Source organism: Cryptotermes secundus, unplaced genomic scaffold (genome assembly GCF_002891405.2).
Source record: "Cryptotermes secundus unplaced genomic scaffold, Csec_1.0 scaffold470, whole genome shotgun sequence".
In the NCBI taxonomy this organism is placed as follows: Eukaryota; Metazoa; Arthropoda; class Insecta; order Blattodea; family Kalotermitidae; genus Cryptotermes; species Cryptotermes secundus.
The window spans coordinates 747883-761270 of record NW_019739954.1 but is presented as its reverse complement, the minus strand read 5'-3'; the positions used below and the strand labels follow the sequence as shown (position 1 = coordinate 761270).

Genomic DNA, 13388 nt, shown 5'->3' with positions numbered 1-13388 from the left:
ATGACAACGCTCGCCTCACATTGGAAACAATTGCAAAGATGGGGTGGGAAGTTCTTCCACACCCCTCCTATAGCCCTGATCTGGCGAGAATAACCGGTTCTAGTTCGGATGATTGGATTTATTATCACCTTGTTTACAAGTTCTCTTAATCACATTTAAACACAGCGCTATCGCTGATTTATACAATTTCCAGTTCACCGTTGCACACACACACTAAGATTGCCAGTCTTCACTAGTCGTTTCCTGGCAACGGATCTCAACACAGAAACTTCGGCTCCCTATGAAGTCTTCTTCTTATTTCTCCTTGAACCATTCTGGAACCTCGGAATTAAAATTTCTTCTGGACTCACTCCTCCAGCTTACTACTGACTCGTAACTCCACTGAACGCATTGTCACTTCCTTCTCTTGTAAGCGTGCTGCACAGACCCCACGGATAACGCCGTCTCTGTTGTTGACGACGTCATCGCTTAGACGGAAGTGTGATTACTGAGCCGTTTCTTAGAAACGGGTTGCATAACCCCGTTTTTCCACCACTGTTCGGCGCGGACGACATAGAAAACGCAGCCTCATTTATTATTACGTGTTGGACCGAGTTTATAGAGCTGTTGCCTGGCAACGTGTTGATCAAATCTGTTACATTATTATTTAGTTTGTGGTTATTCAAGTGTCGTCATAAATAGCGCACAGATAAATAAAATGTCATTCAGGAGATAATACAAACAAGTGACTTAACCACGATCATTAATTTGGGTTGAAAATTTATGATAAAATTATGCAATGAAATGATGTCCCGAAAAATATTATGTTCTAGAATGTAAAAAGATGTATTTAGATGTTCACTGGCGTTTCGAAGAAGCATATTGCCTCCATCTTCGTGGAAAAATATTATTAGCGAGCAACAAGCAAGCTGGGTGACCTGCGTGGCGAACTAAACTCAGTTATCTTATTAGTTGCTTCTTGCTCGCTGCTTGCTTAACACATCTTCTGCCTTGAAGATGGAGAGACTAAGTTCCTTTGAAATGCTGCACAACTTCTATTACAGTAAGAGCATCGTACGCAAGAAGACAGTCGAAAATTGAAATCCAAAAAATATCTCATTTTTTGTCTTTATTAAATTATTAGCGAAACCCCGGTTGACAATTCAGCTGCATGTCTTATTCATTAAGTAAATTTTCGTACTTTTAGCTTCCCCTGCTTCCTCCTGTATTCCCTTTCAGTCCTACATATTATCGAGTGATGCGTCGAGGCCGACGTTAAATCAATCTCTCACAAATAGTCAATCGAAAACTTCCCTCCTTTTATACCATATTTCACTTCACATTAAACGCCAAATGTTATCAGTACTCACAGAGTACAATCACGCGATAGAGCGATTATAGACGGGGTTCGGATTGGTAGTTGTGTTTACTGAACACTTACAGATCCGTGATTACAAGTAATTATAACAGTTTCACTAATGTACACTTTACAATTCACTAGAGCACATACTTAGGTCTTCTCAGCCTGCAGTGTCTTCACCAGTCGTTGTCTGGCAACGGCTTCAGGCGGCGGACGTTCTCCTTTCTCTGGGTTTCCGTACAGTCCCTGTGCATCAACAACAGCTCACAAGGACTGAACCACAGCAGTCCACCAACTCACTCACTCACTTATCTCACTGACTCAAAGTCACATTGCAACTGACGGTCAGTCAGTCAGTAAGTCTTGGTGTCGAGCCCTATGACAGTTACGGTCTTGTTTTTGTGGTACGCCTTCTCTGACGAGAGGACGGCTGTCTCTTTTATACACTGCTGGCCCTTGCCAGCGCAGTCTTTCTTGGGTCCGAGTCTCTTGGGACTCGAGACCATATATTACTGTCTCAGAATTGAGACTTCCCTTTTCGTCGTCTCTTACGTCTCCCAGGGTCACGGTGGAAGTATTCGACCCCGCCTAAACACTGGTTATCTGACTGACTAACCACTAACTTCTCCTTATAAACTCTCGGCATGTACCATACAGAAAACACCGTTCCTCTGTTTTTGTGTTATTTTTGGGTGTCGAAGTTTCCATTGCCTAGGAATGGCCGTTGTTTGCAGAGCTATTATTTAACTAGGGCTGTTGTATAACTGCTTATTTCGCGGTCGTTGGCTGGCAGTGGATCTACATACCTCAGTACGGTTTGTTTGCCTTTTGTGGCCAACTGCATATGCCAGCCGAAGACCACAAGTGATGCAAGTGATGACTGTGCTTGCAGCTATGGCGTGCTAGAGATGCAAAGAAGCGATGGGCTACATGAGATGGGCTACCCAAAATGGCAGCTCGTCCTCTGTCTCCTTCTGGTCTACAGTATGCTCTACCTGTCTCTCTTCAAGGGCGTGAAATCCTCAGGTGGGTCAGCCCCTACATGTTTTACTATTATTCAGAAGTCCAAAACTTTGTCCAAAACATCCCTGAGAGTAAGTCGTTCCATGAGTAGGCAATGTGTTAGAAGAAAAACACTGTCTACTCAACGAAAATCCCGGTATGGCGATTTTGGTCCCAAACGCACTTTGAAAACAGAATGTAGTAATTTCATAATTATGACGCAAATATCTTCGACACTATCTGATGATGGCGTTATCTCAAAAAAGTTAAAGGCAGTGTAGTTTACGTGACCCTTACATCGAATTTTGTTATATTTTTAAAACACGAATATTACTGTTTTCTGAGATGTGACGTCGTGTATTCTGGTAAATTTATTCCGACGTTTCGGAAGAAAGTGCTGCCTCCATCTTCATGGTAGAAGAGTAAGCCGAGAATGGAAGGAGTAGTCTGGAAGCAAGGAGAGACATGGGGAGGAAGATAGAAATCTTCAAAGTCACCACTTCGAGAACCACCACCCAGTACCTCACATTTTTTAAATATGGCTCATCATACAGTAATTGGTTATATAAAATAGATTGGTGCATAACATACAGCACACATAAGCGTAAGATTTACTCGAGCCAGTTTATTCCTGCTTTCGCATCATATGTTCACTTAGTGCGATGGCTTCAGAGGTTTTGATAGGATTCATTTCCCGATGTACTACCTACATTAAAGGTAAAAGGTAAAGCTATCCCTGTAATAGGCCATGAAGGCCCATATGGTTTTGAGGCGTCGAGGCTCCCACATTTTCTAGACAATCGGCTCACAGATGGCGGTGCGGTTGTCAGCCTAACGCGCCGGCCGCCCTTTACCCCCAGGAAGATTCCTGGTACTCATTTCTGTTAGAGACTGAGTCGACCCTAGGGCCGTAGTGCGGCTAGAAGGATTAGGTCAATTGAAGAATTCAATTATCTCATCGGGAATCAAACCCGCGACCTTCCGGCTTGTAGCATAGTGCCTCAACCAACCACGCAACCGCGTGCCCCACTACCTATATAAAACAGAATGCGAGTTACCATCCAAGTATATTTCATTTATTGCCTGAGTAGACTGAGTGTTGACCGCCTCTGTGGTCTAGTGGTCAGAGTTCCTGGCTACAGATCCAGAGGTCCCGTGTTCGATTCCCGGAGCTACCAGGTTTTCTGAGAAGTAGTGGGTTTGGAACGGGGTCCACTCAGCCTCGTCAGGGTAATTGAGGAGCTATTTCAAGTAAATAGCGGCTCCGGCCTAGAAAACCGAGATTAACGTCCGTGGGGATCCGTTGCGTTGACCACGTGACACCCTCTATCCGCAAAATTTGGCACTAATTTTGCCAACAAACGGCGGTCGATCAGTCGGTATAGTTCGCTTGCTGACTATAGGTCACGGAATTATTTTGTTTTAGACTGAGTGTTATAGAGACCCTAACGTGTTTCGGCCTTACAAGACCACCATCAGGGGGTATACCTTACTAAAAGAGAAATTTACAATACATAGGAGAAAGTGTAAAACCTTAAAACCATGAAATATCTTGGGTGTGAGTGCACTTAACGTCAGACTTTGTGTTAGTGTACTCTAATGGTTATGTCGGTTATATTAAGTGCTGTGGCGTTGACCATACTGTTTTGTTATGATGTTTGGGCTACCTCATGCTCACTTACTTTTGAAGTGAATAATCACAAGGCTGCTCGGCCATTTCATGGTACCTTGGAGAAGTGTTAAACACGAAATGGTCGCAGACCTTCAATTTCATTGACACTAGAAGAAAGCGAGCATGAGACAGCCCCAAACAACGTAACGAAAAAACGTGGCCAACTCAACAGCACTTCACGTGACCTACATCGCCATATCTTAAAGGCGTATCGATAAGGCGGTAGTCCTCGACGGGGAACACAGAGTCACACAGGCAGCAAAGGAGTTCAAAGATTTCTTAACAGGTAAACGCGTTTCTGTATTAAGGGACCAGTGTTTGTAAAGAAAGTAACATCTGTATAATAAAGGCGATGGCGAATAAACACGGTGAAACAGCCAGACTCATTTCGAACCCCCAAAATCCCAGAGATTTCTGTTCGTTTGCATGTCTTACCTGAAACCTTGAAGATGGAGGCACTCCATTCCTCCGAAACACGGGTAAATGCCTACCAGACTACACGACGTCACATCCCAGTCAGTGCAGTGGGGACTTCATGTTTCATACAGTTTATATGGTGCACATTTGATGCGACACAAGTAAAAGTAGTTTACGATTTTATGTACTCTGCCAAGCGACGTCAGTCATGTACACTGAACATGTACTACGATGCATTTTGCCCTCAGGTAAAGTGGTATGGGCGACGGCGACGCTCCCATACGTCGTTTTAACCATCCTTCTAATCAGAGGCCTGATGCTGCCTGGAGCTATCGGGGGTATAGTGTACTACCTGAAGCCAGAACTGGGTCGACTGACAGACACTCAGGTAACCGCATGTTCAGAGTCCACTCCAGCTGCCCCTTGCTAAGCAACTGCCTTCTGCTGACTGTCACACTAACAATTAATTTGAAAAAGACAAGTTCGACGGCTGCTCCCTTCTTATTTCTTGCTTGCTTTGCTTGAGGCCGAAATGCTTCCTCAGTACCTTTACATATACAAGTATTCCGAGATAGTAAACGGTGAAGTTGTCCCTGTGCTTAACTAATTACAGGAGAGTAGATGTATAGATCGTCGGTCACGGTAGCCGAGCGGTCTAAGGCATGCACTGTCTTCGCTCGCTCGGAAGCCGGAATCGTTGGTTCGAATCCCACTCAGGGCTTAGATGTTTGTGTGCGTTTTTCTGTATTTGTCTACAGGTAGAGGCCTTGCGACGAGCTGATCACTCGCCCAAGGAGTCCTACCGAATGTGTAAGATTGTGAAACGGAGAGTTTCATGGAGGTAGGCCTAGGCCCAAATTGGGGCTGTAGCGCCACAGAAAAAAAAAGATGTATAGATCAATATGTTGTTGGCCTCGGCACTAGTTTGAGGTAAATGGTCAGCTTCACGCCCCCGCCGCTTTACCCTTGGAGAAATAGCCCCTAGTACCCTTTGGATAAGTGGTTGAGTGGGCTCCAGAACTGGTCTGGACGAGTTGGAGAAGACAAAAATCTTACCCCTACCGGGGCACGAACTCATGCCGTCCAGCCTGCATCACAAATTAAACCAAAACCGCTTCCCTCAACATCCTTTAGAATTCATTATTCGTCGATTATTCTGCCAATCGACGTTATGCTATGAATTTATGACAGCGTCGTTAAACAAACAAATAAATAAATACAGAATTTCTTATAATATTGTCACGTGTTCGGGATTTGCGTGACTAATAATGATGGGTTCTGGATTTGATGATTAAATTTAGTACGCTTCTTTTACAGTCTCTCTTAATCACAATCTATCGCTAATCTACTCACTTCACAGATCACTAGGACACGCTGCATTCATGTTCTCATAATCTTCTGTCCTTGTACTCTCAACTACTCTCAGCTCCGGAATTCGCTTCTCTCATAATCGCTTTGCACGAACCAAGCAGAAAACAGAGCTTGTGTTGTTAACGAAGCTTGTTTATCGCACCGTTGCTTAGGAATTGACTACTTATTGTTATCACACGCTTAAGCGGGATGGTGTTAATGGGCCGTTGCCTAATGGGATCCCCGTTGTTGCGTGCACATGTGTTGCGGGAATGAACTTACCAACCCATTGCCTAGCAGTGGGTATACACGTTACAATATCCAACAACTGTCATTTTCATCAACAGCCAGCAAGTAGTAAGTAAGCGGCCTCCGTAGTCTAGAGGTAACGTTCCCACCTCATGACTCGTGGCACGCGGGTTCAAATACCAGGCGGAGGTCGTCGAATTTTTAAGGGCGGAAAAATTCAGGGAACAAGTCCTCCGGGAGGGACTTTAAGCTGTGTGTCCCGTGTCGTAACTTTACGGCACGTAAAAGAACCTCATATCCCCAAAGGGGATAACTGAGCCAAATTCCGCTAAGACACTGCTAAGCAAGTGGCCGAACTCGCTTGCTCGGCGGGACTGATGGTACGCACCATTATCGGTAGGATATAGAGACTGGTAGAATATCATAGAGGGAAGCACAATAGATCAAACTGGTCGCGGTGCATGGGGAAATCCACCCTCTCTAAATAACTAACTAACTAACTAAGTAGTAAGTAATGTGTTTTGGGGGGCTTCACAATTATCTTCCGATTGTTTATCATGATGTAATATATTTTTGACAAAACTTATAGAAGAATACTACATTTTGTGATTGACGTCGAGTAGTCCATCGAAAGTACTGCCTCCATCTTCAGGGTTCAAGAAGAACCCAAACAAGCAAAGGCAGACAGCATACAGACAGACTCGCACTGGTTCAACTAAGTCTGTCGATAAATGCGAGTCCTTCTTGAGAAGTCAACAGTCGACCAGCTACTCAAGAATTTACCAAAATTTTTTGGAAACCGAATGTTTATTGTCGCGTTCACAACAGTCGGCCACGTCTCTCTCTCTCTCTCCTGAGCCACATGAATCCAGTCCATAACCTCATGCTATCGCACTACAGTTAATTCTAATGTTATCCTCCCACCTACGCCTAAATCTTCCTAGAGATCTATTTCTTTCTGGTTTCCTCACCAAAATCGCTGTATTCATGTTGCCTAGAATTCGTGCCAACTGTGCTGCCTATCTTATCCTCCTCGACTTGATCGTTCTAATTGTGTTTGGCGAGTTGAACTTTTGACAAATACAATTTTGGATGTGCCAGAATTTACTACTATGACTTCATTATAATTAAAAATTTCGTGTAAACTCTCATTCCTAATTGTGGGTTTGAAAATAGTTTCTCTACTTCTACATTATAATCACGTAATAAAGATTTATTGTATTTAAGGAATTTGTCGAGTACACCTTCTAGTTCCTCACAGAACCTGTTCTTCATATCAGTAATTTTATCTTCTGTTGGGGCATGAAAATTCAGAGTAATGTTATCACACCAGCGACCCCTTAGTATTATGTATGACATCCTGCCACTAACAAACTCTACCCCCTTCACCTCTGATAAGATTTCTTTATGCGCAAATCCATGGTTCTCATTCTCTTCCCAAAGAGAAAAGTAAAATCCCTGTTGGTTCAGTATCGTCCCAGCCCCATTTGACGTACTGCACGCCCACTCAATCTGTGCAACATTTCGTAACAAACTCTTTCTTTAACGATGATCAGTTGTTAGCCTCAGGCTCAAATCCAAACTTAGAGGGCCACCCATATTCGGCTTTCCACTACTCCTTAACCAGTATGTTTCGTATATATATATCAGAAAAACTCTGATTACTTTTTCAAACTGTACTTTCATTTTTACTTTTTTCCATTATTCATGCTTCAAGGGGTTTTAATTATGATGATGATGATGAGGATGATGATGATGATGATGATGATAATAATAATCCGTGGGCGCTAGAGTAAATGATGAACTTTCGCCTCTGTTTTACAATTTCATAAATTTCTACACAGTCGTTAGGACTCCTTGGACAAGTCAAGACCCACACGCGATAACACAAGCACAGAATAAACGCAGACAAATATTTATGCCTCGAATGAGGTTTGAATTGACGACCTCAGTGTTTCAGCGGATAAATGCAGTTCATGCCTTAGACCGCGCGGCTTAATTATCTGATTACTGTTACAAAATGCGAATCCAATCTGTGTGTTTTGAAACCAAAATTAATTGAACCATAAACTGTAAATAATAACAACACATGACGCTACAATTTCTGTTTATAGCTTCGCTTTACACCGAAAATGGTCACACTTTTATCACAGCGGGTTCTGTTATCCTATGATCGGCTTAGGAAAGTGATCATGTTCACTGATCGTAAACTGATTCTAAGTGGATAATCCTCTTTGTACATTCCCCTCTCTAAATTAATGCATATTTTAATTTGGGGCCCATTTTCCAGCCATTTCTAATGGTTATTTGCGCTGTAGGCCTACAAAATAACGAGCAAACAGAACAGATTAATCAGCGAGACGAAGCGTATGACAGAACGCTGAGCACGACGATCAAAAGTAGCACGGCAGAGAAAGGCCGAACGTTTGTCTTATTCGTCTTTACAAATTGTATGACCTTTATAAGGCTATAAATTGTAAGCTGTTTTCCATTTAGAAAACGTATGGGGGATGGGCAATATCGTACTATCATGTATGCGGGGTTTGCGTGACTAATAATAACAGGTTCTGCACTGTATGACTGGATTTATTGACACTTCCTTTACAATTGTAACGAATTACAAGAGCGCACAATCAATGACTCTCTAAGACTCGCTCCATTCCTTACTGGACCACGAGCGTCTACTCTCCCTCTATGACGAATGGCGAATCATTGCTCACATACTGAATTCCTACTGAATGCCGAATCAAGAAACTCTCGAATTCACGAATGAACTAACTTTTATAACCACCAGAGGACCGAATAAAGATGACCGCCTGCAAAGGTTCCACTACTGTTCTTCATGAATGCGTTGTATCGGAAACATGCATGAACCGTTACCTAGCAAATGAGTAACTCCGTGTCTTGCTCCACTATTCCGGCTTTTAGGTGATGTTTACCTAGCCATTGCCTAGCAAATGGTCATATTCCGTGACAATAGTTTCCCCAGAGCCTAAAACTACTTTCAAAAGTCCAAATGCGCTGTAGTAATACGTCTTCTGAGGCCGCGCCATAACTCAAGCGGTTAGTCGCTGGTTTTCCACCGCGGCGGCCCGGGTTAAAGCCCGACTCTGGTCAAGTGGGATTTGTGGTAGACAAAGTGGCGCTGGGGCAGGTTTGTTCCGAGTACTTCGGTTTTCCTTGCCAATCTTTATTCCACCAATTACTCCACTACCATCTGGGGCTGGTACAATAGGCCAGAAGTGGCCGCAGTACAAGGGACTTAGTCCCACCCCACTAGCAATAAAAGAAATACGTATTGTGACGTGGATGGCGCAACAGGAAGTAGGGGTCACGTGAACTCTGCGGTCTCGCGAGTGACGTCACATACCCCCACTCCTTCCATCAGTGCGCAATGCTCCGTAAACACTCCCTCCCCCGCGGTGAACTAACAGAGGAGCAACTGTGTCAGGCAACCATTGCCGCGGTGACGTAACAAGGGATACCGCGGTTACTACACAGCAGTAAACAACTCTCGACAGTGTTGCTAGGCAACGTGTAAACTCGGCACCTATCACGTAACTGTTTTCTATGTTGTCCGTGCCGAGGTTAAATAAGGATCAGCTAGCACTATTCAGTGTGTTTAGTGAACCAGTTACTAGAGAGAGAATAACCAGTTAGTTGAAATATAGCAGCCGCCGAAGACGCAGTGTGGCATTCGCCGGAGGAAGTAATTGTGATACTGCCGATGGCAGTAATTGTAATTGTGAATGGTGTGAGTGTGAGAACGATTGTTCAATAAATTCGCTATATCCAATACGACGTAAAGTTATTTGTCGCGTGACCTACCCAACACATGACAGTATTCGATACTCTGTACCCTAACCAAGTAACTAATTAAGTACAAGGGAGAGTCAGTAAATAAATCACAAATGGATATAAAATGTAAAATATGTAATATTTCAACCTGGGAGACACATTTATTTCTCCCCACATATCCTTCACCAAAATTGATAAATTTGTTCCATCGCTTTACCAGTCCGTCGAAACCCCTAACTTAGAAGTCTCTTGAATGTTGTCTCAGCCACTTCCGCACCTCCATTTTAACCACTTCGTCATCAGCGAAACGTCTGCCACGTTTCTCGACCCAGGTGTGAACCGCTTGAAGCGACAAACAATTCCGACCATAAACATGAAACCTCTCTTTATGAATACCCTTCGCACTGAGTTATTTTGCCCACAAAGAAATGCACAACAGAACGCTGCTCTTAGGTAGTACACTCTTCAAGCACGGTCGCCATTATGACTGCAGAAACGAGCCTCTGAACATGCGCATGCGCGTCTGCTACCTAGACTGTCATGAAGGTCATGAAGCTTGAATGTCCTGCTACCTACTGATACAACCATTACAGCTGTTTTACTTCCGTTTGTGACCTACGTACAAGTTCTCCCGCGTATAAACTGAAGGGAGCTAAGTCTTTCCTGAGAAGACTGTCTTTGATCAACTTCTCAAGAAATTCCCAGAACTTTACTGAACACAAAGGCTGATTACCATATACAAAAACAACGGCCTCACGTCTCTACTCTGGGCCATTCTCTTCCATCCCATTACTTTAAGACCTATTTTAACATAATTTCCCATTCATGTCCAGATTCTCCTAGTGTCTTTCCTTCAAGATTGCATACTGAAACTCTGTATACATTTCTTACCTCTACGAAATTTGACGCCCTGCCCATCTCATCCTCCTTGGTCTGATCATTCTAATTATTACACCTGGCGAGAGTAAAGTCTGAAGCTTTCTCCAACCTCTTGCTACTTCCTCCCTCTAGGATCCAAGTATTCTACTGAGCACCCTGTTCCCAGACATCCTCAGGCTATGTTCTTCCCTTAATGTAGTGGGACAGACGCGGAAAGTAATTTTCGAGAAAATTAAAAATATGTGCTGGCTTAATTATCCGATATTTGCTGTAAGGGCACTCGTACTTGCCTTCCATAGAACCCTCTTCAACTGATTCTGAACCCGTTGCAGTAGGCAGATTCTGTAGAATAAAATGGGGGAAAAGTGTTTACACTTGTTCTGCGGTGGATTTTTCGCAACGCAGGAGGAATTTCAGTCTCAGTACTTGAAATGACGCAGCGACGCAAACCAATAAGGCTGAAAGAAGAGAAGTATGTGAGAGGCTGACAAATAAAAATCGAGAAGAGTGCCTCTCAGCCTAGGACGCGTGTTTATGCCTGTCCAATCAGAGGACTGAGCCTGGTTTCACATACCTGGACAGGGATCTTCCGAATAAACGGCTTACATGTTCGAGGCTTTTCTGTTGGCAAGTACCGTAATGGTAAAGTTGTCCCTATGCTTAACTAATTAAGCACTTCTCCACGAAGGCGTATGTGGGAGTGGATGTATAGAGCCACATTTTCTTTACCTCGGTATTAGTCGGAGGTGAATGGTCAGCTTCACGCCCCGGCCGCTTTATTCCTAGGGAATGAGCCCCCGGTACTCATTGGATAGGAGGCTGGGTGAGCCCTAGATCCGATCAGGTCGACGTTGAGAAGAGAAAATTCTTGACCCTACCGGGACTCGAGCTCCGACCCCTTGGTCGTCCAGCCTGTAGCCAGTCGTTATACCGACTGAGCTATCCCGGTCCATAAGTACCCTAATGAGCGAACTTTAATTGCTGTTGCTGCTATATTATCCCTGCATGTTTGTGTTTGTCTGTTTCTTCTACTAATGCTTATTTTGTAACTGACATTTAGTTTATTGAAGAATGACGTGAATAGTCGTGGGTTCGAATCCTGATGAAGTCACTGGAATTTTCGATTGACCTAATCCTCAGCTGCACTATGACCCTGGGGTCGACTCAGCCTCTAACAGAAATGAGTACCAGAAGTCTTCCTGGGGGTAAAGAGCAGCGGGCCGGCGTGTAAGGCTGACAACCTCACCGCCATCTGTGAGCCAACTTTCTAGAAAATGTTGGAGCCTCGACGTCTCACAACCCCATGGGCCTCCATGGCCTCTTACAGGGATAGCTTTATCTTTACCTTTGCCTGTTACAGGCTTTCATATGCCGGGGAACACTTTAACAGAGGACCGCGTTGTTTCCTAGTTCAACTGAATGTAGCGGCGAACAAAGAGTGACAGGATAATGTTGAGATGGTTAAAAGAGAATGAAAGAAGCTGTTGTTTAATGTTTCTACAAAGACTGTGGACAAACGACAATAGTGTGCTCCTCGATCGATGTTAGGACCAGAAGTACTTAAGTATTAAGGGACGACCCCAATGTGACTTTAAAACTAACGCCATGTTGTTCGCCACGTCATCGCTAGTAACGTCAGAAGCCCAATTGTAAAAACAAGACCCAAAACTTAACCATAGAGCAGTGGTTGCCAAAGTGGGCTGTATCGCTCCGTGGGTGAGGGGCCCCGTGGGAATAACTGGAGGGGGGGGCGCTAGAGGTGTGTCCCTCCGAGCGCCTTGTTCTTCTAATGAAGACTGAAGTGACTTCAGACCAAACACTGTGAAACTGGTATGACTTCATCAAGCCCATCCATCTCATTAAAAATGTACTAACAGTGAAGTAGTTTCGCTAAGTGGGGGGTGGAATCCAACTGGGTCCACTCGGCACGGGGGCCACTGATAGGCCTATTGTAGCCTGCTCCGGGTGATTATGATGATGGAGAATTTGGTGGAATGAAGATTGGCAGGGGAAACCGAAGTACTCGGAGAAAACCTGCCCCAGCGCCAGTTTGTCCACCACAAATCTCACTTGACCAGACCCGGGATCGACCCCGGGCCGCTACGGTGGGAAGCCAGCGACTAACCGCTTGAGCTATGGCGCGGCCAGAACAGTGAAGTAGTTACTAAATGTGGTGTCTTATTTTATTGTTATCTTCCTTAGTGGGTTGAGCAAGCCGCCATTCTGAAGAATGCTTTTTGTAGGGTAGGACAGAGGGCACTGGGGACGAATTTATGGAAATTTGGGCACTTCTGTCTTAGAATATGCCACCCATAAGGTTAAAAACTTCCCATCAGGGTGCTCTGGCCTAGACTCGAACCAAGGTCTCTTGAACACGTCACGCACATTATGGCTAATTTTCTCGATGATAAGGCATATGGATATTCAGTTTTCTAGGATTGTATTGTATCTTTTGCGCGTGTTATTTCACGACACTTGCAGTATCTAGATTATATACAAACAAGAAAACTCCGTGGCCTATAGTCCGCAAGCAAACTATACCGACCGAGCGAACGCTGCTTGTCGGTGAAGATAGTGCCAACTTAGCGGATAGAAGGTGTCGCGTAGTCAGCTCAACGAATTCCCACGGCCGTTAACCTCGGTTTTCTAGACCAGAGCCGCTATTTCCTTGAAATATCCCCT

At 44.2% G+C, this 13388-nt stretch overlaps 1 protein-coding gene across 5 annotated transcripts in view; it reads left to right on the top strand.

Moving 5' to 3' along the window:
- The window catches only part of LOC111872137 (sodium-dependent noradrenaline transporter), a 241565-nt gene that overhangs the window by 185238 nt on the left and 42939 nt on the right, over positions 1 to 13388 (top strand). For all 5 annotated transcript variants that reach the window (XM_033754543.1, XM_033754542.1, XM_033754541.1 and 2 more), the window contains exons 7-8: positions 2232 to 2365; positions 4679 to 4818. In XM_033754543.1, coding sequence (XP_033610434.1) covers positions 2232 to 2365; positions 4679 to 4818 — 274 coding nt within the window. The remainder of the gene's footprint in view (positions 1 to 2231; positions 2366 to 4678; positions 4819 to 13388) is intronic.